The 25,712-nt window shown below is 46.0% G+C and overlaps 2 protein-coding genes across 6 annotated transcripts; both read right to left on the bottom strand.

Annotated features, from left to right (window-relative positions):
* Positions 1-9,229: 9,229 nt before the first annotated feature.
* Positions 9,230-12,635, bottom strand: LOC118511352 (40S ribosomal protein S15Aa). The gene is made up of 3 exons (XM_036054316.1): positions 12,502-12,635; positions 11,486-11,811; positions 9,230-9,641 (listed from the first exon to the last, which is right to left on the bottom strand). Exons 2-3 carry the CDS (start codon positions 11,782-11,784, stop codon positions 9,548-9,550), a joined length of 393 nt encoding a protein of 130 aa, XP_035910209.1. The 5' UTR covers positions 11,785-11,811; positions 12,502-12,635; the 3' UTR covers positions 9,230-9,547.
* Positions 12,636-20,864: 8,229 nt separating this feature from the next.
* Positions 20,865-25,712, bottom strand: LOC118511331 (proton-coupled amino acid transporter-like protein CG1139). Of its 5 annotated transcripts, none has more exons than XM_036054275.1 (4): positions 25,211-25,712; positions 21,954-23,142; positions 21,703-21,878; positions 20,865-21,621 (listed from the first exon to the last, which is right to left on the bottom strand). In XM_036054275.1, the coding sequence occupies exons 2-4, from the start codon at positions 23,114-23,116 to the stop codon at positions 21,386-21,388; spliced, it is 1,575 nt and encodes a 524-aa protein (XP_035910168.1). In that variant the 5' UTR covers positions 23,117-23,142; positions 25,211-25,712; the 3' UTR covers positions 20,865-21,385. The 5 variants fall into 5 exon arrangements, with proteins under 5 accessions (XP_035910168.1, XP_035910196.1, XP_035910187.1 ...); XM_036054303.1 differs by lacking the exon at positions 25,211-25,712 and adding an exon at positions 24,854-24,936; XM_036054294.1 differs by lacking the exon at positions 25,211-25,712 and adding an exon at positions 24,508-24,831.

Here is a 25,712-nt window from a genome sequence, read left to right as displayed (position 1 = left end):
GTTAACTCATTCCTCGAGACATTAACTCTTACAGAGCGAGTATAAGACATAACTCACTATTCTAACTCATTCACTCTGATTTAATTCACGCAGCTTTGTGGTTATTCTCATCACTATTTTGAGCACCGTCAGGATATCTGCTACGCCCAACAGGTCAGCTAGCTCGTGATTCAATTTCCTTCTCCACACGCACTGCTCGCATACACCGTTAAAGATAGTCCTTAGCATTCGCCGCTCGAACATGACGAGTGCATTGATGTTATCTACCATCATTTTTCAGGTCTCGAAGACCGTACCGGACGTTTAAGAGTGCGATATATCGTACATTTCGGGTGTTGTTCGAGTCTTCTAGTTCCTTACGTGGACCCCATGATACCCCTGGTACGTTGACCCTTAATCCAATCCTATGGACCTGGCGTTTCAGTCGGGTGTTTGGTGTAAACATCGTCGCAGATGTCCGTCCGATCAGGTAGATATCATTCACGAAACCAAGGATAGATTGAGTCTAAATCGTGCTCTGTATGTAGATTATTGTTATTATTACTATTATTTATTTATTTTATACTGGTTGCTTCGAGGGCTTTCCAGTGGCGTCAGATACAATAAAGTAAAAAAAAAACGTTTGAATGAAACGGTCATTACAGGGACGAAACACATAAGGACAAGGTAGACAAAACACGGGAACGAAATGAAGCAAAGGACATACTGTGGTGAAACAAATCAGATAACGCGGCATTAAAGTCAGATAACGCGCGCCTCCAAGGGTCATTTTGAGAGAACCGCGAGCGTCGCAATGGGATACGATGTGGAGAGCGAACACGCAAGCGGTAGGATGGGACATGGATGGGAATGGCCACCAGGAGGGTAGGGGATTCAATGTTGGCAAGAAGGATATTGGCAATAAATAGCCTGCGCGCCTGACAATGACGATCTTTTAAGCCAACCAGTCCCAGCATCTGAAACCGCACCGAATATGGAGGAGAAGCGGTACTGGGGTCTTTTAGGAAACGCCTTACGGCGATTCTAGAAAATTTCCGTTGTACCCTCTCCAACCTATCCATAGAGTTGACACCTGCTGGGGACCAAACAACGCTGGCGTAGTCCAAGATAGGATGGACCCAGCAGCAATACAACACCTTCAAGCACAACGGATCACGGACCTTAGACTCCATTCGGGTGATGAAACCCAATAATTTGTTGGCCCGCTCGAGGACTGAGTTGATATGTGGTTCAAAAGACAGTTTGTCATCGAGCCACACACCAAGGTCCTTTACCAGAGTGACTCGTGGGAGTGATGAGCCATCGAGCTGGTAGCTGTGAAAATGTTCACGAAAGGGGGTGGTTGTGATATATTTTGAGGATTGAAGTGAGACTGTGTGCACTCGTATCGCTGGTCGGTTTGCAACTGTGTATTCGTTTGTCCATAATGATTTACATGTAATTCGAGTAGTTCGTGTAAGTGTATAACAGTCGAGTAGTCCTAATCTTAATCCTTAATTGTCTACTGTTTAATTCGTGAAATTTAAATGCATGCTCGAAAATTGTAATATTAAATCCTGTAGTTCAAATGCATGCAAGATTATATAATTATTCTAATTCCCACATTCCCGGCCACCAAAGAAGGAACTTCTTTAAATTTCATGCAAATGTGAATTCAAAACTAATCGTGTACTCCTGACGCAATGCTTATCTCCTATCTGCCTGTTATCATGTGTGTGTGTGTATATGTGGGTGCGTGTGGGCGTGTGTTTGTTTATCTTGATCCGTGATTGACACTTGTGAATGTAAACAATGTAGCGTGGTTTACAAGTGCGCATTAATCAGTGCATGTGGTTTCCGTGGTTTCAAGATGACTTAGCGGGTCTGGATTTGGTAGAACAGCTAGACGATTAGCTGCGCGGACGATATGCTTCCCTGAAGCAGTGCGCAGTGTAACAACGCGAACTACCCCGTCCTTTCCTGGATGTACTGCAACGATGCGCCCCATGGGCCAAGAGGTAGGATGAACATTGTCTTCCTTAATAATCACCAATTGATTTTGTTGTAGGACGGCTGCTTTACCGGAACAATATTTGGCCCGGGCTTGTAACTGTTGCAGATACTCCGGATACCATCGGGCCCAAATCGATTGGAGATGTTTTTGTACCAATTGGTATTCCTTCAGGTGATTGCTCGGCGTATTGGTGTAATCGATGTCTGGTACCGCTTGCATATTGCCACCGACAAGGAAGTGGCCCGGTGTCAGTGGTTCTAAATCACACGGCTCATCGGATAAAGGTGTTATTGGCCGTGAATTTAAACATTGCTCTACCTGGGCAAGCAAGGTAAGCATGTTCTCCTGCGTGATGCTTGTAGTGCCGATGGTTCTAATGATGTGTTTTTTAGCTGCTTTCACCGCTGCCTCCCATAAACCTCCAAAATGCGGCGCTCTCGGTGGGATGAATTTCCACTTCATCTGATTCGTCGCGCACCAATCAAATATTGCAGCTCGATCGTGTTCGTCGCATTTAAGCATCTTGTAGATGCGATTCAGCTCGTGCGCGGCTCCCTTGAATGTGGTTGCATTGTCGGAGTGAAGTTCCCTGATTTGACCGCGGCGTGCAACCAAACGACGAAGTGCATTTATGAATGCTGTTGAGGTTAAATCGCCAACCAGTTCGATGTGTACCGCTCGTGTTGAAAAACATACAAAAATAGCGATGTATGCTTTGATCGGACTTCTGTTGCGGATGGTTGGTTTTAGGTAGATTGGCCCGCAGTAATCCACTCCGCATACCGAGAATGGCCTTGTTGGTGTGACGCGTGATGTTGGCAGATCGGCGATAGTTTGTTTGATGAGTGTTGGTTTTACCTTAAAACACGCGTGGCAAGTGTGGTACACGGATTTGCACAAATTGCGACCACCAATAATCCAAAATCTTTGGCGCAGAGTAGATAGCAGCAATTGTGGTGCAGCATGCAACTTTTGCAAGTGAATCGAAACAGCTAGTAGTGCGGCAAGTGGGTGCTTTGAAGATAAGATGACCGGGTGTTTTTCTGCTTCTGTTAGTTGTGCGTTAGTGAGCCGGCCACCGATGCGCAGGATCCCGTCGATGTCGATGAAGGGTGAGATCCACTTCAGTTTGGAGTTCTTTGGAATCTCTTTGCCCTTCTGTAGGGCTTGTATCTCCTCGAAGAAAGTGTCTCGTTGTGATAGGTAACACAGTTTGAGTTCTGCCGCCTTGAGTTCGTCCGTAGTGAGAGGTGGTATGTGTTTTGAATGTGCCGTATTTCCCTTGTGAAGCTTCGCGTTATGAATAAAGCGCAAGCCGTATGCAACAACCCTTTGCAGTGTGTGGTAAGCCGAAATTCGGGAAAACAACCTGTTCCGAAATTCGCAGATTGTAGATGTTGTTGCAACCCGTGGTGAAGTTAACCTCTCCTCCTCTGCGCTCTCAGCCTCGTTTGGTGGTGAAGTGTTTTGTGGCCAATCTTCAGCGTTGCGTGCTAACCAATGTGGCCCGTGCCACCAGCGTTCACATGCCAATAGTTTCTCTGGTGTTAAGCCACGCGAGATGTCGTCTGCTGGATTGTCGGTGCCTGGAACATGCTTCCAGCACTGTATGCCGGAAGTTTGCTGGATTTTAGCCACCCTGTTGGCTACGAACGGCTTCCAGCGATTTGGTACGGAGTTCAACCAGTGAAGTACAGTCATTGAGTCGGTCCAACAGATTGTAGTAGCAGAAACCTTCAGTGAATTAATCACCTTCTCGTGTAGGAGTGTGGCCAATCGCGCTGCACATAATTCCAACCTAGCTATAGAGTGTGAGTTAGATAATGCGACGACTTTCGACTTGGCTGTTAGCAGCTGTACGGTGACTCCTTCCAAGCCTTCAGCGCGGATGTAACAACAAGCGCCGTATGCTAGTTGTGATGCGTCAGCAAAGATGTGTATTTGCAGACTTGTGGCCGTGCGTTGAGCTATGTACCGTGGTATTCTCAGGTTGCGCAGTGAGGATAAGGTAGAGTGGAAGTTCAACCATTCTTGCTGTAGGTGCGATGGTAGCTCGCTGTCCCAATCCCACGATCTTCCGTTCTGCTTTAGAGCCCACAGTTGCTGCATGAACATTTTGGCGATGATGATCGTTGGACCCAGCAACCCGAGGGGATCGAATATTTTAGCTATGTATGACAAAACTAGCCTTTTTGTCATGCGGGATGGTGTAGGTGGTATATCGATCCGAAAACGTAGAGTGTCAGCAGCTGGTTCCCACATGATACCTAACGTGGAAACCTGCTTCGAATCCTTCCATTCATGCGTTAGTTGAACTGCTACATCTTCAGACGGCACGGTTTGCAATGCTTCGGTGCGGTTTGAAGCCCATTTCTTCAGTGTGAAACCAGCTGAATTTAACATGCCTGATATCTGCTTCTGCATTTCAATCGCTTCATAGATATCATCGGTACCCGTTAACAAATCATCAACGTAGAAGTCGTTTAGGACAGCGTTCACTGCCAGCGGGTACTCTTCCTTGTTGTCAATAGCAGCTTGTTTCAAGGTCCTTGTAGCTAGAAAAGGAGCTGATGCTGTGCCGTACGTAACCGTCTGTAGTTCAAAGGTTGAGATGGGTTCAGCAGGATCTTCTCTGTACCGGATGCGCAGATATCTACAATCATCGGGACTGTGTAAAATTTGCCGATACATCTTCTCTACGTCGGCAGACAATGCGATGGCACGAGAACGGAACCGAAGGATGATCGATAGGAGATCTTCTTGAACGACTGGTCCCACCATGAGTTTGTCGTTCAACGAGTAACCACTCGACGTTTTGCACGATGCATCGAACACGACGCGAACCTTCGTGGTTGTGCTCGACTCTTTAACAACGGCATGGTGTGGAAGGTAATAGTGATCTATCGAATCATCTGCAGGACTGGTAAGTCGTTTCATATGCCCCAACTGTTCGTATTCTCTCATGAATTTGGCATACTCCTTTTTCATTGTAGGATTACTGTTCAACCGCCGTTCCATACTACGCAATCTACGATCAGCTATTTGTTTCGACTCTCCTAAAACGACATTAGGATTGGGGTTAAAAGGCAAACGAACGACATACCTTCCACTTGTAGTGCGAACAGTTGTTGCAGCGAAATGCTTTTCGCAAGCATTCTCCTCGACCGATAGCACAGGATCCTCGGCTATGGTTTCGCTCTCCCAGAATCGATGCAGGATCTCCTCCAATGTGGCATCGTGTGCAGAAAGATGACACAGCCGCGGACCGGCTGATATATGATGAGAGATGCCGCTGACAACCCAACCGAAACGGGTTTCAATCAGCCACGGCTTGCCTCTGCCAATAGAGCGCTTGCGACCGGTGTGCAGCTCCCAGAACGTATCGCCTCCGATGACGATATCGACTTGCCCCGGATGATTAAAGGTGCTGTCCGCCAATGCCACATCCGGCATTTCCCATGAAGAGATGTCCGTTGGTGAAGTAGGAATGTTTGTACATGGCGTGTCCAGAACCAGGAACGCCATTTCCGTTGAGAAGGGTTGTGTCTTGGAGTGAACGGTGGCGACGATCGAACCCTTGACCAGCTGTACCGAATTGCCGATGCCCGAAACAGCGACGTTGACCCTTTTGCGACTGGTCAACAGCCTTCGAGCTAGGTCTTCCGCGATGAAATTCGATGTGGAACCCGAATCCAATAAAGCCCTTGCTTCGTGGATGTTGCCGTAGTCATCCTTGATTTGGATGTTTGCCGTTGCAAGGAACACATTGTCGTCATCCGTTTGAGCAGACATTGTAACCGTTGTGGGAGGAGTGTAGCGTGGAGTGTGATGCAATAAGCTGTGATGACGCTCCCGACATATGCGACACGAAAATTCCGATTTACACTCCCTCACCTGATGATTGCTGCTCAAACAATTCCAGCACAGTCGATTCGTTGCAACAATGTCTCGTCGTTGCTGAACTTCTTTACCTGTGAACACTGGGCAGTTGCGCAAAGTGTGACCTTCGAAACACTCCAGTGGACACTTTGGCGGTTGGATGAGGGCAGACGAAGGAACAGGAGCCGGGCGAGAAGTAGCTGCATACGCGATGAACCGTCGTTGCACTGGCTGCCGACTGTTGCCGGCCACCTTGGTACCACCAGCGCTTTGATCCATCACGAAAGTGTTGGTCGATTTCAAGATTTGGATCCGATCTTGAACAAACTCGATCACATCCTTGTATTTGTCCCGCGTGAAGTGTACCGAATGCTTTTCCCAAGCCAACAGCGTTTCCCGATCTAACTTCATAAGCAGCATATTCGACAGCGGTGTATCCCACGAATCTACCGGTTCCTTTAACTTCACTAATCCGTTCACGAAGCGCGTGAATTCATCCACCAAGTGGGAAAGCTTATCCACGCACACCGAATGCACTCCGGGGAGATAGTGCATTTTCCGATAATACTCACGGATTAGTAGACGCGAGTTGTCGTACCGTTTAAGCAGAGCAGCCCATGTGATTGCGTAATTGTCTTCCGTTAGAGGTGTGTGCTCGAAGGGTAGTGCAGCCTCTCCTTTTAGCGATGAAAGTAAGTACTGCAGTTTTGCGATGGACGGAAGCTCAGGCGAAGCGTCGATCATAGCAAGGAAGCGATCGCGGAACGACAGCCATTTCGTATGATCTCCATCGAACGTTGGAAGCTCGATTTTGGGTAAGCGTAGGTTTGGTGCGTGCGGTCGACCAAAAGCGAGTGTCGACGAAGCCAAACCTGTCGGATCGTTGACCGCTCCTTCTTCCTTGGGTTGATTTGCACGTAAAAATGATTTCAGCTTCCTGCAACGTTCCTCGAAGTGGATTCTCTCCATAATGCACGCTTCGATTGTTGCATCACTTTCGTCGAGTTCCTCCAGTTTAGAAATAGCGGCGAAGAACCCTGCCTGATGCGATTCCAAATTCTCTAACACCTCCGGAATCTGTTGGGCGTCGTTGGGTTGGAAATCCGTCTGGAACCGCTCCATGGATTTAATGCTTTCCACAGCAATCCTTTTCTTCAACTGCACTGCCTTGATTTTCTTATCCATTGCTTCTCGAAAATATCACACGAAATATCACACGACGGTAACGAACAACTCATTGGCGCGAAATTCGAAATGGTGGAGTGTAACCGACCGTTGCCCTTGACGCGGGGCCGAATGCGATGGCGAATTTGTCACGTAATGACTTGCACAATTTCCGTATACCGAGTTCCACTCTTGGTTGCAGAATGAAACTTCCTCTCCGTATATCACGATCCGGTTCGAAGGACCAACAAATGTGAAAATGTTCACGAAAGGGGGTGGTTGTGATATATTTTGAGGATTGAAGTGAGACTGTGTGCACTCGTATCGCTGGTCGGTTTGCAACTGTGTATTCGTTTGTCCATAATGATTTACATGTAATTCGAGTAGTTCGTGTAAGTGTATAACAGTCGAGTAGTCCTAATCTTAATCCTTAATTGTCTACTGTTTAATTCGTGAAATTTAAATGCATGCTCGAAAATTGTAATATTAAATCCTGTAGTTCAAATGCATGCAAGATTATATAATTATTCTAATTCCCACAGTAGCTATATAGCTGCTTGTTGTGAGAGCGGCCGAACGAGATTACGCAGCATTTTTCCAACCCACAGGAACACCAATCCGCAAATGCATGAGCGTAGCTTTGAAGGCAAAGGAAACCTTGACACGAGGACACAGGAAGATAGAACTTAACATCGTCAGCATACTTGATGCAGTCCGAGATGCAAAGCGAAAACAGTAAATGACTTAAGGCGATGCCCTGAGGAACCCCTGACTTGCCTACGAAAGAATCGGAGAGCACACCGTCGACCATTGCCCTGTAATTGTGGTCCTTCAAAAAGAAGAGAAGAAGTGAACCACCGAACCCTAAGCGTTACAGTTTATCCAAAAGCAGCCTATGAGGCAATCAATCGAACGCAGCTTTTAAGTGCGTGAAAATGACGTCAACCTGTCTACTAGCATCCAAGTACCGAAACAGGTCAAGCATCAAAGACATAATTCGATACGGTGAAACGTCTAGGCATGAAACCATGCTAGGAAGAAGGGATAAGCGGGTGGACGATAGGAAGGATTGAAGAGTGGATAACAGACTCGAGGGCTTTAGATGCAGCACAAAGGATAAATATGTCTCGGTAATTGATTGCTTCAGCTGAGCGAGTGCAGAGAGTACCACAGGTCCCTCGATAAGAATGTAGTTCAGGTCTATGACGTCAGAAGGGCCCGTGAGTCCCGACGTGAGGGACGAAGAAGAGTCAGCTGGGTTTACGGTCTTTTTGTAAGACCAAAGTGATGAGCGAACAAGGGAGAGGATACAATGCCAACAATGCCAAGGGAGAGCATGTAGAGCGGCAGCCCATAGTCATCGTAGATGGAATAGCAGAGCTACCCCGACGGCTATTGGCATAGTGCCAAAAGGCATACCAGGACGATGTTTAACAGCTAACAGGAGAGTCTATCGCAAATGAGATTTAAACGATTCCGTCAACCTGTTCAGTACGATCTCAACAGCCGTAGCAACTGCTCAGAATATCCTTACTGCTGTATGATGTTCCATAGTTCGATCCGATCTATGGTTTCTTCGGCCGCCACAATGAATAGGTGATGCTTGGGTCCATGTAGTGTTGGGTAGTGAGCTCGAGAGCTACCAGGAGGTCTCACCTTAATAAAATGAGGGCTCTGAGCGCACTCTTCGATTTCAAAAAGGTAGCTCCGCTCTCTTCGGCCTCTTCGACCTCACAAGGTTGCTCTTCGCACTCTTCGACCTCTTCGCCCTCAGTGAGCGTGGAGCTACCGGGAGGCCTCACCTTCCACATGTTAGTGAGCAGTTGCCCTTTCCTCTTTAAAAAGAGCTCCTTGACCCAACACTAGGTACATGGTACTCGGAGCTATACAGTACCTGTTACTTGTATGAAGAGGCTATAGAGTGATGAATATTATGCGAGAAAAATCTTAAAGCTTTTCCTTCACCTATAAATTAACTTAACATTTTGTCTAACCTTTTTGTAAAATTTATGCAAGTTTTCGTTCTGAAACGTTGTACCTAGTTAGGGCTTGTAACGCCTTAAACGATGCAACGACTATCTTTTGGCGCATACATGTGTGTGTGATATTACCTTAAATTGCGCGTCCTAGCTTTATCTTAATCCTTTGTAAAAAAGGGGACAAAAAAAAACGAAGAAACATTTTGAAAAATGATTATGGTAGGTACAATGCGCTTCTCTATATTTCCGGTTCCGCTTAACCGCACACGGTTCAAGTCACTTGTTTCTCCTTATACTAACTGCAGCAAAAAATGGGTATAGCAATACGTTCAGAAAACTACTTGCACTTTCTGAACACTTTCAACAATCACAACTATTGGAAACGGTGAAAAAGTATTTTCCACGTTGTTTGTGTTTTTATTCTTCCTTTTTGCTATTGCTCCATGAGGTCCGCGCACCGCTGTGTTGTTCCCACCGCAGTTTTGTTTGTTGTTGTAAGGCGCTGCAGATGTGTGTGTGTGTCTGTACGCGATTAGAAGAAATATCCCAGAATCTTGCCTCCGAGATGCTTCCTCCTGGCTTCCTCGTGATCCATAATACCACCGCTGGTAGTCAGGACAACGTAGCTGTTTTAGGAAGGAGCAAAAAAAAAAGGAAAAAATTGGATGAGTACTCACGACTAGAAACGAGGATTTAATTATTTGCTTTTATGTTAAGTTTCCCAAAAAGAATTTTTGTTTTTTTGTCAAAACATGGCTGTATCCATGATCCTTATTACACGTATACAGCATAATTTGTTGGTTCAGGCTTAATTTTGGAGATATTACCTAAGCCTCCAGCAGTATGTACACACCATTGCACCTACAGAACGTGTGCAGACACATACAGTTAAAAAGGCGAAGGTTTCAAGTCCTCCTCTTGGCCTAACGATCTGCTAGATCATGAAGGTTATCTTATGATTTACTGGACTCCCTGGGGAAATATTGGGCTTGTTCTCGGTTTGTTGGTTTTAAAATGAACACTCGAGAACAAGCCCAAATGAAGTTCATTCTCCGCTGTGACGTCATGTATGCAAAAGCATCGCTTGCTGCTTTCCCTTTGCCGCTCGAAATCATCATATTTCCCGAAAGGTACTTGAATCCCGGCCCTGCCGTGTAAAGACTGTAAAGACCGACCCGCCGGGAACCGTTAAAAAGTTAGAACAGTCACCGTATATATACGAAGGAAAGGGCCAACCGTACCTTACGTTTCTAAACTGTTTCCATACCGTGAAACGAGCAAACGTCAGATTTCGTTAGCTCGAGATTAACGGAGGGATTGATTTTACTCTAGCCTCCTAACTTATATCACCGTCGGTTCATTGGTAAGAAAAACCAAACGGCATTAGTATAATCGAAGAAGGCTAACCACCCGGTGTGTGTCGTGTCCTTTCCTTCTTAACACAAAATGTATCTAAACTCATGACGCGAAAACGCCAATTGTTGGCTCGGGATTCATTTCGTGGATATTATCCAGGCCACTAGTAATTACCGATTTCGAAACTCTATTCTTCTGCTTTAGTGCTACCTCAACCTCAGATGGTCTTGTCCTGCTCCTTTTTAATTTATTGCTAGCAGAATAGTCAATTATACGTAAGAAGGAACGATCTGAATGGGAGTCGAAGCATGGTCTTGCATAACACAACCTGACACTTCATCAAAAAGTTCTCCGTTATGAAGACTGACCATCCAATTACGTGTTATCACTTAGTCTAGTAAACCAGGAATAACAGGCATGACCCAAGAGGAATCGATTATTAACAATCGATTATCTAGCTGCTCTCTTGCAGGGTTCGTATGTTTTAGCCGACTTGTATGACATAAATTAGACCGCTCAAACATACAGCTATCTAATTTAAATCTTTAAGGTTGTATATGAAAACTCGAAACTGGAAATCTTCATTGATCTCTTGCAGCATTGATTTACTATCCAGCTAGTAGGTTTCAAGGGAGCGATCCGGGTGCCCAGGCGATAGCTTTTGGCGCTATCACACGTTAGGACCGGGAATGAAATTTTGTCCGGACCGCCTCTTCGTACGCAAGACTCAACATCCAGCTACGGTAAAAATAAGTCAAAGAAAGCCAGAAATTTCAGATCTAGACAGACCTTTCGAGATTGGGGTGCCAAAGAAGAAGTATAGGTTTAAATACAAGATACTTAAAAACCACTGTATGCATTCCAAGGAAAGGACCGAACAAACCGCACTTTTCTTAACTGTCTCCAAACCGTGAAACGATCCAACGTAAGATATCGCTGACTCGAGATTAAACGGTTGGATTGATTTTACTCTCGCCTCCTAACTTACGCCACCGAATGGTTAAAAGAAAACCAAAACGGCATTAGTATAATCGAAGAAGGCTAACTCCCGGTGTGTCGTGTCGTTCCCTTAGAAACAGCAAATTAAAAAAAAAACAGTAGCTATCAAACCTACCCAAACTGACGGGAGGGCAGCAGATTGTTCGTCCACCGTTCGATATCTTCTAGCTTGACGTCGAAACGGGGCGAGATGATACCGGCCTTGTTCAGGCGGCCGGTCAGGTTGACCACCACCTTGCCGCTGCGATGATCGTCCACAATTTCAAACTCGCCGATGTAGCCGTGCTTCATCATGACGGTCAGGAACCTGACGACGACCTTCGAGTTGGGTCGGAGAAGCACCTGGCGCTTGCCACGCTTTTCCGCATTGTTGATGCACTTGAGGGCATCGGCCAGCACGCTGATACGGACCATGTTTGGAACTTGAACTTTGGCAGCTCACTGAAATGAAAGACAGCAGGAGGAAAAGGAGTTAAAAGTGGTGAAGATGCAACAGAAACCGGGCAAGAATAACGTGCGAATGAAGACATAATCGTGCTGCTGCTCTGCTACAGGTGTTGTGTGCTGCGCGATAAATCAACCGTCATCGCTGGCCACAGTATCACTTGTTGCGTTCGTTCCTTAGCAACTGGAGATGTCTGTGCATGCTAAGTACAGATCTGTTGATCGATGTTGCTGGTATTATTGATAGGGTGAACCACTCCTCAACAATTGTTCCTTTTGCCATCGTAAACATTGCCACACAAGCACACACACACATACACACAAACAAACACTCACGTAGCATGAAACGGATCTTTTTTCCCTAATATAATCTACCAGTCGGCGGCATTGAATTTCACCGGCTTTTGATTGATGGTTCTTTTTTCATGGATTTCCCTTCACGCTGGTATGTGTCCACTAGATCCTTGCTACACGTAAATACACAGTCCCATTCAACCGGGATTCGGGAATCACCCGGACCACGGTTGGCTTTCACACACATGATAATGGATGTTGCATTTTTTCTCATTTCCATTTCGTTTCATCAACCGAACGACATTTTCTAGCAACGCAGCACTCGCACGCTTTCCACCGTGGCAGCAAACACGTGCCATCGGGCAATTGGTAAGCAACAGTTACGCTATTTACCTCACTGAACACCCGCAAACACGACGTGCGTCGACGAAGACTCTTCGTAAAAGAACAGGAAACGGTTGCCACGCGAGGCGGTCGGCAAGCTGACAGCCGCTTGACGTAACGTCGCGGTGTTTGACGTAACGTCAAACGAGTTTGACAGCCGCAAACGGAAACGGAATGGTGCGCAGGGCTGGTTATGTTAGGTACATTTCGCGGATTCGCCGCAAATTCAAGGTGCATTAGTGTAAAAAGTATATTTTTGCTGTATCTTTAGCATAAAATGTAAAGCTGTATTTAAGAACATATTTGAAAACCATTAAAATTAAGACAACTTCTATTGCCATTCATAATCCATTGCATTTATTCGAGTTCTCTTTGGTTTTAATTCAGGTGAAATATTTCATAACATACTTGAAATGTTTCATTGATTTGATTTTGAAATTCAAATCGATCTTTCAACGAAGCTGGTTTGAGTGATATGTGCGATTGAACAAATAAATGTTTTATTTTTTGTATTTCTATACCTATTGAGTTTACCTATTCATGACACATACATATTTAAGATCTACTTTTTGTGTAGCTACTATGGGGTTTCTCGACCTGAGGTTTGTTTTCGTCTCAAATTGTTTTGGCGCTCATTTCATTTGGCGCTCCAGTCATTTTTGCTTGCGGCAAATAATGTTATAACCTCGGATAGGTTTGAAACAATATTGATAAATAATAAAATATTTGTTGAAACACCAGTATGCCTTTAAAAAATCACTTAAAACAATAAAAATTGTAGTGTTGAAAGCCATGTTTTCTTAAAACAATTGTTAGAAGTTAAGTAACAAGAAGGGATTTTTTGCCAACAAATAGTATGAAAAGTAACTTAGAAAATACACAAAAACAATAAAAAGATTTATTACATGACAACTAGAACATTTTTTATTCTTCTTCTCATGTTTTATAGTAAAATTAAATAATTGTTTTTTTTTTCAAAATATTTAGACTTATTCTGAAATATTCGAAAAACGGTTAAAAAATCAGCTCACGAAAAGATGTCTCGGAAACCGTAAAAAAACTCATGGGATGAAAAAACATATTTGAGAAACCGTAAAAAAAATTCTTTGGGTCACATTAAAAAAATATTAAAGAAACCGTCTAAAAATCACGAGAGGAAACTCCTAAATATCCTGTAAGCTTAGAAGTGGTGGAAAAGAGATAAGAGTTAATGTGAGGATCATCTTCAAGAGCGGAAGGATGTACGTGAGAAGTGGAAATGCAACACATGAGAAGGGAATCTGAACGAGCAAAGTAAACGAGCTACTATACCAGTGAACAACGCAGACGAATCCTCCCCATTCTGGACGCTCGTCAACTCTACTCGATCACGGAGTAATCCGACGCCGCCTCGTCTGTGGAACCGATAACTCGCGCCGGAACACTCCTAATGTCGCGTGGCCTGTTCAAACCTGGACAACGATTTCTGTATCTGTTGTATACGATCCATATGAAACTGAGCCGTTGGAGACCATATTACGGAACAATACTCCTGAAAAGACCTGACCAGCTAGCAGTACTGCGCTTCGACGATCTATTAGATAAAGCCACCAATAGAGATCATCATAAAGACCTAACAATCATGGACCTTTCCAAAGCCTTTGATCGAACCTGGCGTCATGCCATCCTTACACAAATGTCCAGTTGGGGCTTTGGTGGACTTTTAATCAAGTTCATTGAGAGCTTCTTTACGGACAGGATCTCTTGCAGTTAACGACGACCAATAACCTGTAACAGGACACCAATACCCAACACACGGACAGCCGACATGCTCGGCGTAACCTTCGACAGTAGGCTTTTTCTCTTTTGGATTCCGGGTGATTCCGGAATCCACGGAAACGAGGAAGCCGACCGTCTTGCCAACGAAGGTCGGATCCGTCCACCCGAACCATACAACTCCCTTTCACGCCGAGACGCCATCCACAACACCGCCCCCTGGGACGATCGCGATTCCAGCCACATCCAACGAGTCCTTTCCCGCCTTAGCATCGGTCACACCCGCCTGACACACTCCTACCTTCTCCACAGATCCAGTCCTCCACTTTGTAGCTTCTGTGGTGTCGTCAAATCCTCACCGATTACCATGGATATACCGAGCCACCTGCCTACTTGATACCGACCTGGTCATCATACTATCTCCCGACAAACAACAGCGGTACTGCCTCATCCGATTTTTACACATCAGCAACCTGTACCGAGAACTATAAATTCATAACACAATAGTTTTCATATTACACGAATCATAATAGTTAAGCAATAGCTAAGCCATACTCACTATAGTTTTTACCACACATTATGTAACAATAGACAGGAAAGAGGCAAATGAGGTCTCAAGGACCCAAAGCCTCTATAAATAAACGAAAAAAAAGTACTGCGCTTCAAACACAGTGGATCGAGAGTTCTTGAGCATTACGTTTTAGGACTTTTATTTAGTGTTCTAGATGTGGGTCCTTACGGCTACTATAGAGCCATGGTCATGCACCTAAGTTCTTGAACAGCGAAACACCGTGAGAGACGCGATCAAACGTGAACTTAAAATCCGTGCAAATAGAGTCGTCCGTGCTTGAGACGATGACTATGAACCGACCCGTAGGACGTGAAGTATATGACGTTGGAAAAGGTGGAACGTTTAGGGACACAACCATGTTGTAGAGAGCTATAACAAAACTGTGCGAAAAGTTAAGGATAAACGAATGCATTCCATTGCATCAAACTCTTTGGCGAATACACACGAAATTGAGGTATCATGATAGTTTGAAGTAATTTATTTATTTATTTAAATTGTGAAGGAACATGGAGGAGTAGGTCAGCGATGAAGACGGCACTAGTCACAGACCGCTGCTACTGTAAAGACGCTTCTCCTCATGACCCTAGGAGTTGACATCGGGTGTCATGAGGAGGAAGGGACTAATTGGAGGAGCCGAGAAACCTACGGGTAGCTAGTCTGGTGCTGCACTTGTTCCAGCTTTGCGCTCCAAACTGAAGCCGATGATGCCCCCGTATTCAAAGATGGAACAAACCAAGCTGCAGTAAAGCGCCTTCAGAAATAAGGGGTAAGAGATTTCAACGTAGAATTTTCGAATAATATTTTTTTAGGATGTGACCGTAGTACTCTTAGTAAATTTGCTATCAAGGATGACACCAAGGTATCAGGACGTGTGAGAATTTGTGAATTTATAGTGAAAGGCGCCAGAATTGAAACGGGGGATCTAGAGAAGGAGATTACGGAACAATTTTCGAGGCTTAGGGAGAGGCAGTTGGAAGAACACCAAAGAGAGAAGGAATCTAGCAATTGTTGTAGGGATTTGGAGTCAGGGGGTACGTTATAGGGAGGAAACTTTTCCCATCGTCAGGGTACATTAGATGGGAGTCGAGGCGGGATGAGAGAGAAAGTAATTTACGTTGTTTAGGGCGCGACCGATCAGCTCAACATTTACTAAGCAGGTGTCGACACTTAAGACGTTACTGGGAGTGATGGAAAGGATGGGGGATAAGTTGGGATACAAATCAAAAAATCACAATGAACATAATGTGATGGATTTCGACGATACCCCAATAGTACTCGAGCTCTCTATGCTTAAGGAGCAAAAGATTCAAGAAAAGAGCAAAGGCACAAGAAGCGTCTTCAGATTCATGCGGTCTTGTACTTCATCTGTAGAATAAAATAAGGAATTTAACAAAACCATGTTCCCGCTGAAACCAAGAAGGATTCAGTAGAAGAAGGATTTAGTTAACTGCGATGAAGATAGAAACTCCTGTATGAAACAAAATTATCCGCAGGAGTTCTAGGCCTTTAGATCCTGCAAACAGAATCTTGATATATTGCGGGCTTCAATGAGAAGGATATCTTGCTGTAGCTATTTTTATTGATGTTTTAAATTGTCAATTGATTGGGCGAATGTTCTTCCTACAAACGGCTATGTCCCCTTAGCTGATGATTTAAACATCTATATGCCTATTTCCTCGTGCTTTAATTGTTTGAACCTCCAATCTACCCTTGGTGCTTGATATTGTTTCAACGATTTTGAGGCTTGCTTCGATAGGTGTTTCGTTATGTCGTCTGGTCGTTTGTCTTCTAAAATAATGTAAGTAGAGTCACTTACACAAACTGTCTTTCAACGATAACATAGATACCACGCTTAACAAAATAAATTAAACGCTTGATTTTATTTTCCGTCTATTCTCCAAAGTTCATAAGAACTCTCTATGTTTATGTCTCTTCTGTAGTGTGATCACCGGCTGGCCAGACAGCGATGGATAATATCGGGAGAGTACAACGAAAATTGAGCCGAGTTACTGTTCACCGCTTTCTTGACGAGTACAAGTAAGCGGTCTCCACTTACCATCATCGATGTCGACTTGATACGCGATACCCTCATATACGTTCCTGTTTCATCACTTGTCGCTTCTCCAACCATCTTGATGCTCCAGCGCTTTTATCCTTGATTCCTTTGTATGTTCCTTCATGACGATTACGAGACAGAACTCTTTTCATTATCGCTTCCTGAAGTACATGACAAAGTCAGAATGACTCTTTCTTACGACTCTTTCTTAGCATTGATACCACGCATGTTTCGGTACTATTGAACTAGCTTATGATCAGTGTTGGATGAGCAGGAACCGGTGTCTGCAATGGTGGTCGTGATGACGGTCGCAACGGAGTTAAGGAATTAAGGTAGAAGTCGATGGAGATGAGAGTGACGACACTAAACTAATTTTGGATGCGTGACACGTAACCAGAGGAAGGAATGGTTTGATGATGACTATCCGAGAAGAGCGCTGCGCATACCAGAATTCTCCAGCGCGAGACCCGGCAGAAAGTGGAACACTACACACAACTGAGAAGGCAGCAGACCCGACTCCCTCAGGACAAGAAGCTTCGAGTAGTTGGATAAGCGGCTGATGGTGTAGCTATCATGGATGGTGCCGCAATGCGGAAAGAGATATCCTATTGGACGAGCGAGAGGTGATCGACAGATGGAAGAGCTACTTCATCGGACACCTAAACGAAGCAGATACAGGAGAGAATGAACCAGGCGTAGAAAGCAGAGCAGCACTATAACAGTCAGCATGACAATGACGAAGTGCCCCCGCTATCCTTGGAAGTCATCAGTGCCATCAGACAGCTGAAAATCCACAAGTCGGCTGGCAGCGACGGGCTGGGGGCAGAACTGTTCAAGATGGGGCCGGAGAAGCATGCCGTCGTCATGCATCGGCTGATTGTCAGGATATAAGGCCAGGAATAACTACCGGACGAGTGGAAGCTTGGTGTCATTCACCCAGTGTACAAAAAGGGCGACCGACTGGACTGTGCTAAATTCCGAGCCATCACAGTCCTGAATGCTACCTACATGATCCAGATTCCGTCGGAAGCTTCCAAGCTGGATTTGTTGGAGGTAAATCAACGACCGACCAAATCTTTACTCTACGGCAGATCCTCCAGAAGTGCCGGGAGCACCAGATACCCACGCACCACCTGTTCATTGACTTCAAGGCAGCCTACGATACCATAGATCGGACCGAGCTATGGAACATCATGCGGCAGTACGGTGTCCCTGCGAAACTTGTACGGCTGTTCAGGGGAACTATGGACGGTGTGCAGTGTAAGGTGAGAGAGTCAAACATGCTGTCGGAACTGTTCTGAGGCAAGGGGACGGACTCCCCTGTCTGTTGTTTACCATCGCTCTCGAAGGTGTTATGCGGGATTCGACATCAGGGGCACTTTATTCACCCGGTCTCTCCAATTCCTTGGCTTCACGGATGACATCGACATGATCGGACGGCCATCGACAGGCCATGTCTCTTAAACGAGCTCGAAGAAGAAGAGAAGACACTAAACTAATATTGGCGTGGCAAGCGTTGGTTTCTACAATAATTCTTCTTCTTTGACTTTAGTGCTTAGGTAATGCCTGCCATTTCTGGTTTACTAGACTTCTAGATACCACGTAGTTGGATAGTTGGGGGAACGGTCCGGATGGGATTTGAGCCCCGGTGCTACCCTATGAACACCACCGCCGTTGTCGCTTCTACCGTTCTTCTGTTGCTGCTCATTATTGCAGAGGCATGACCATGGGGATTCTCTCTTAATTTTGATGATGTATAGTATCGGTTGCTGGAATTTTGACAGTTACCTACGGAAAAAAATTGACATAACTTTTTTTTGTATAAAGAGTAGCTTACCATACTGTTTAGTGAAATTATTCAAATAATTTAAATATCGGCATCGATTTCGGTCTTGATCCGGCTTCGGAACCTGAAGTCAGGGCTTCCGTGGGATGGGTCGTGTCCCTGGGATGGGCCGTAAAAACGGACTGAATTTTCTCCACTACTTCTGGCTAGGTGACGCTGGACGATCGATTAATGTCACGCTCAACTGCACCTTAAATAAAATAATCCAGAAGATTATGATGATGATGATCCGGCGAGTAAGGAGACTGTTGCGAACGCGACAGCGCTAGAAAAAAAGGAAGGTAACATTAGGCATAATCAAACCAAATCTTGAATCAACATGTTGCATGAAAGAAACAATTCTTTCGTTAGAATGTCCCACGCACCGAGAAGATTTCAGCTTAGGCAGCAAATCAGCGCGGATAAGGCATAAGCAGCGCGCGACCAATGTTTACGATACAGTGTGGCGCACACAACGCCTTTAGCGCGGAGCTAGATCATCGAGAATGTTTACAGAACAATGCGCGCCTCAACATACGCATTCAGCGCGATTCACGTTTACATTATATCATGTGACAAACGGCAAGTGCGTCCAGCGCGATGAATGTTTACCTTATGTGAAACGCAAGTGTTCGTGATCAATGAACAAACATTATAGCATGGGTTTGAACTGGTGGTTTGCGACCACGATAGTGAGTTAAACTTTAGCATAATGCGGCGTTAGCATAAAAGATACGTAAGCACAAGCTGGAAAGGAAATAGTTAAACAAGAAAGAATGATCTTTCGTCTCGTTCTAAGGTACCTCAAAATTAGTATATAAGAAATCAACTTATTCAATAAAGAGGACACAAATCTTAACCGGCGAACCGAACACTTCGTAAGAATTTCAGGGTTCTTTTCAGACACGAGATCCGAAATAATCCTTCCCTCCGGAGAACGGATTCGACCCCTCAGCGGTGTCTACCACTCCGACGGAAATTACTAGGAATCGTGACTATGAGAACCTTCCGGAAATCTCCCCTTGCTCCCCTCCGAAGACCGGATCCGACACCTCAGCGGTGTCTACCACTTCGTCGGAAGCTAGGAGAGAAGCCAGTATCCAGGCGTTGGTCAGCGGAAGATTCGACCTCGTCCTCCCTACGGAATTCGGGCCGGTGCTCTAGTAGTACCTACTGCTCCGTCGGAGGAATTGGAAGAATCGCGACCGCCCCTCCCATCAGGTCCACTTTTGGAAGATCGCCCGGTAATCCGGGAATGAAGCCACTTGTCTGACCTGTGCGAAGTACGTTGCATCCGTCGATTCAACGCCCGAAGGAAGGTACGCGACTCCTTTTCCAAATCGGCCATACCTTCGCGTGGCCGGTTCACCAACGGGGACGTTTTACGTCCACTGTTGTTCCCGTAGCAACAACAGAGACCACACATTCGGCGGGTTGAAGCAGTTCAAATTGTCAGCCAACCGTTTGATGCTTTTCGTAGGCACGTGACAAGCTGCGGACTCCTGCTGGGACACATACGGCCTACGATTGGCCACTACAGTAATCTAAGGTTCTTCTTCTTTTTCCTAGGCCCTACAACCTCAAGAAGTGTCGGCCTGCCATTTTTTGGCTTACTGTGACTTGATTATACCCGTAGCAAAGTAGTCAGCCCTGCATACGGGGAGGCGCTCTGGATGGGATTAGAACCCCGGTTCTGCTGTGTGAAGACCGGCGCCATTGTTGGCTCGGCCATCGGACCACCCCAAGGTTTCATTCATCATCTAAGGTTTCATCCATCAAATCAGCCATCGGAATTGAACCTCTTTCTGACGACTCGCACCCAAACACCATGACCGTCTGGGAAAATTTGGTCTGCCGCACCCGGGAAACGTCTGAACAATATTAGGCCAGCCATCAGTTGTTCTGTACGTTAAGTTTCTGGTTTCGGGAAAAAATACCTTTTTGCGAATGGAAAACTTTTATTCATATTCTGTGCTTCCTCCTACACCCTCTTCCCACGATTGTCCTGCAACTAAGTGATCCGTCTAGATTTCCATCACAAAATTTTCCCCCTGCATTTTCTATCAAACTTACTTACTGTATGGCCATTTCGATTTGTGTTTTTCTGAGACCACCTTGCTATCCGCAAGGATAATATACACCCACATATACATTCACATTCTCACTTATAGGCTACTCAGTATTTGGGATAACTTATTGCATTTAAACCTAACGTTGTATAGAGTATACTTATCATACAGGGCGAATGATGCAAATATTCGACTTTTCGAGGTGTAACCGTACTGTCTTGTGTGTCTTTTCATCTGCTTCTACTTCCTTCACTGGACATGAAAATGGCCCAATAGTGGGACACAACCATAACGTCATAAGAACTTGTTTCCCTGCCAATGCTAGTATATCGATAAGTAGTATCGATGGACGGTGTTTGTTACTTCCTAGCGAGATACATTTGGGTATCTGTTGCAGCACAACCGGTACAAGCAGCACAGCACACACACATACACACACTCTGTCACATACTCAAGTAACGTACAAAACAAATGAAAATGTAAAACGATGTAGAGTAGCTTATTCCTACCAACGATTCAGTTTTAGCTAAGGTAACTTTCAATCACCCACTCGTTCGATGAAGCTTTCGAGCACCTCTGCGCCTCTCTCTTTCTCTCTCCCTCTCGGTGCGACGAGTTTAAAAATCTTTGGCAAGCGCAGACATGCTTTCGTACGTTCCGGTAGCAAAGCCGAGCAAAGCCAACAGCAGAATGACGACATTTTTCAGCACCAACCACACGGTCAACTTCCCATTCGTCCAGGCAACGATCAGCTCGATCAGGGGCGGAAACATGAGAGCCAGCGAGGACGAGCAGAAGGCACCGATAAGGGAGATGAAGGCACCAAGGTTTGGGACACACTCCGCAATCAGGACTAAAACATGGAGAGCAAGAGAATACGTTAGATACGGTGTGAGGCTTCATGCTCACCATTGTCTGCAGGGGGAACACTTACAAGTTACCAGCACCATAATGACACGGAACACCATCTCACAGCGTACGGGATGTCGACTAGCGAGCTCAACACGACTTTCCACCATCGGCCACATGATCATGATCGCGACGAAGAACTGCAGCGCATAACCGAGCAGAACGCCAGTAGCAATCATGATCTTCACACTCTCCGCCAGTCTAGAAACAGTGTTGGGAAAGCACAGCATCCGAATCAGTAGCTGTCAAGGGAGGGAGTTGTCTCGAAATACTTACATCTCATTATCTGGCAGGTTCAGGGTGAGACTGCCCTGGACAGCTTCACCCCACTGCCAGTAGCCGAAGAATCCGAACGTGGTGAACAGCAAAATGATGAAGGAGCTGCCGATGTTCAGCACACCGCACGGTTTGCCAAAGTCGGCCGGATGTTTCATCTCGTTCTGCAGTGGCAGCACAAGCGCAATCCCTTCGAAGGCGAAGATGGCGGTACCGTAGAACAGGGGCAGCTGGTCGAGTCGTCCGATGAGGTTGCGTTCCGCGAGTGAGGGAAGCTCTTGGGAGGCGTAGTAGAACGTGATGCCGATGCCGAGCGTCATGAAGACGTTGGCGGCGAGCGAACAGTACGACAGGAACTTCAGCTTGGTGATGATGGAGGTCAGCACGATCGGTACCACGAGCAGCGCCATGTGGACGTGCACGTCCAGCTCGATCTCGTACCGGTCGGCGATCTGCTTGAAGTTCGAGCTGATGAACACGAAGTAGATGCAGCAGAAGCCGAGCTGTGTCACGCAGATAAAGATGTTAACCGCGTTCTTCATCGCCGTTGCCCACGGTCGGACGGATGGTGGACCGTACGCGAAGCAGAGTGCTACCGTATCGGCAAAGTCGAGCGGTTCCGACACCGGCGGTACCTTGGACGTAGGCTTCACCTCCAACGGTTTGCCATTGTTCGCTTCCACCGTGGCGATCGTCCCGTGCGTTTGCTCCTTTGCGTCCTCTTCCCGTTTTCGGGCCTGCATCTGCTCGGCACAGTTCAACAGCACATGCTGGCAGTGCACGCAGACGAACCCGATGAACAGGGTCAGTACGGTGGCCAGCACCAGTCCACCGTTCATGAACGCATCGCCCATCGCGTAGCAACCGGTACCGATGTTTCCCTTGAACAGGTGCATCATCGTTTCGGCGTAGCTGGTCTTGTGGTGCGGCTGGACGCCCTGCGTCGTGATCACGTCCTCCACATAGCCATGGCCGGGCCGTTCACGGTGGTGATAGTGGTGTACGTGATCCGCCGCCATATGCTGCAGTTCCACCGATGGTTCCGGTTGTCCTGACGCGTGTTTCTGACCGCCGTTTTCCGCCACCGCGTTTCCATTGTGAGGTGGGAAATGGTTGACGATGTCAAGATGACGTGCGACGTAAATTGAAATTGCCACCGGCATCGTCCACGCTTTATTGGGGACGTTTTCTGGTGAACAAAATTGAAGCAAGAAAATTAATTAATTGCATTAAACACAGCTAGCAACGTCGATGGAGGCACCTGGTACATTTTAGACTCCTAACCTCAAATTAATCCGCGCACCAAACTTGTGTTCAACCAAACTCTTGGAGAGCCAGAGTGACAGCTAACAAGCGCAAAAGGCACCTTGAAACACTCCGCGTTAAATTAACTTATTCGCACTGGCAAAGGCTAATTCTGCCCTCGTACTTCATCGGAACTAATTCACACTACAGTTTGTAACGCTCGTAAAGTTCAGTTATTAGCGATCTAGTGGTGAATTTCCGGCAATTCGATAAATTCATTTGCTTCGGTTTGCGCTTGAGTCCACGTCATCATCATCCTGAAAATGGCATCTTCCTGCCCAGCTTTTGCCACTCCCATCATACAGGACGCTTCCACAATCAAATGCCGCTTCTGTGAGGCCGCTTTTCACTTGGAGTGCACTAAACTCCCTTCAGAACTTCTAACTGCAATCAACAAGCTCTCCGAGATTCACTGGAGCTGTCCTGACTGCACAACGGCCATAAATAAGCCCCACATCAAACCAGCTAAGAATACCGAGCTCCTGGTCGGCATACAAACTGCTAAATCCACAGCCGTCAACAATATCAAGGACGATTTGATTGGATCACTCTTCACCAAGCTTCATCACAGTTTCTCAACCAGGGGAACATTCCCAACATCATCCCACGGCTCTGCTCAGCCCTATGATAAATTTGAAGGCGAAAACTTTCCTTCACGGAAACGGCGCAGAACTTATGCAGAAATATCACGCACATCGCAGATCGAAGATAACCTCACGCCAAACAATGTAAACAACAATGACGTCATCATCTCTGAACCGTTCACCACGACCAACACTACTACTGCCTTAGCAACTTCATTTCCAAAGCCCGTAGCTGGCACCAACACCTGCTCATCAGCCCCGCTTCTAATAGTTGCCAAACAAACATCCTCAACAAAACGCACATGGCTGCACTTGTCCGGGTTGGACAAAAGTGTTACCCCCGAAAACGTAGCTTCGTCGGTAGCTTCTCTGTTGGAAACAGACGATGTTCTCGCATTCAGCCTGCTCAGACAAGGTGCAGATCCAGACGCTATGCATTCATTATCTTTCAAAATAAGAATTCCTGCCGCACTCAGAGAAAAGGCACTTAACTCCGACACCTGGCCTGTTGGTATTAGTGTGCGAGATTTTATCCTTGACCGTAACGCTAATGCTGCTTCACTCACTACAAACAACATCACTCCGTGCCCGTCCACAATCACAAATCATCGCAACACTCCACATGCACCATCAAACGGAACAAACACACCACTGCCAGACCCTACCTCTGCTTCCAAACAAACAGCACCGCCAAAAAGAAATCAACAGACTATCGATCGCTTTTTTCTCAAATGATCAACACACCGCTAATCCAACGAACTCACGCGCACACGTCTGCACTAACCGCATACCTTCTGCGCAGTCAACACATTCACACAATCACGCGCTGTCTACTCAGCCACTCACTGTTTACTATCAAAACGTCCGTGGTTTACGCACAAAAACCTCCGACTTATTTCTTGCATCATCGCTCTGCACCTACGACGTAATTGCATTTCTGAAACCTGGCTGGAACCATCCATACCATCTGGACTGTTTTTTAATAAAAACTATACTGTATATCGTACTGACCGCAGCTCACTTAACAGCACACATTCTCGTGGTGGTGGCGTTTTAATTGCCGTCTCCTCAAAGATGAATTCGCGTGAATGCTATGATGAAGCTAACTCTCTTGAGTGTGTGTGGGTGAAAATTATCCTGACCGAAGGGACGCTATAGGGAGCTAAGACGCAGACAAAAGCACTGACTCACAAACATTATCTTGCGTTTCGTCAACGATCGAAAAAATAGCGGAACACATGAAGCCTACCGATAAGCTGATTTTACTCGGGGACTTTAATCAGCCGCTTATTACGTGGACCGATTCTCTCCAGCATTGCAATTCCACTCACAGCAGAGCTTTCATGAATATGCTGAATCTGTACTTACTGAAACAGCTTAACTCTGCTAAAAACGCCCTGGGAAGAATCCTTGATCTGGTACTCGCCAACGACAATGCAGCTTTGGTAACCACGGTTTGCACGTTACCTACAGATGAACATCTCCTGCCTGCAGATGATCATTACCCTCCGATTCGTGTTTCCGTTCATTCCGCTTTCACACCGAGAACACACACACACTCCATCGACCAGCCCCTCGTTTGAATTTCAGGCGAGTAATTTTCGACCTTATTAATCAGGCTATTTCTTTCGCTGACTGGGACTTCCTCGACCACAGAGGCATCTCGATAGATAAGGCTGTTGATACCTTCAACGCAAAATTGCTGCAATTTTTTTTACGATACTGTTCCGCTATTTGGGCCACCACGCTATCCAGCATGGTCAAATAGTACTTTAAAAGAACTGAAAAGGCGAAGACGCAACGTTCTGAAAGCCCAACAACGTCATCCCAGCGCTCTCAACCACGAAGCTGCTCGCCTTGCACTACGCTG

The sequence above is a fragment of the Anopheles stephensi genome, chromosome X (genome assembly GCF_013141755.1).
Source record: "Anopheles stephensi strain Indian chromosome X, UCI_ANSTEP_V1.0, whole genome shotgun sequence".
NCBI lineage: Eukaryota > Metazoa > Arthropoda > Insecta > Diptera > Culicidae > Anopheles > Anopheles stephensi.
The sequence above is the reverse complement of the archived record's forward strand: the minus strand, read 5'-3'. Positions and strand labels throughout refer to the sequence as shown.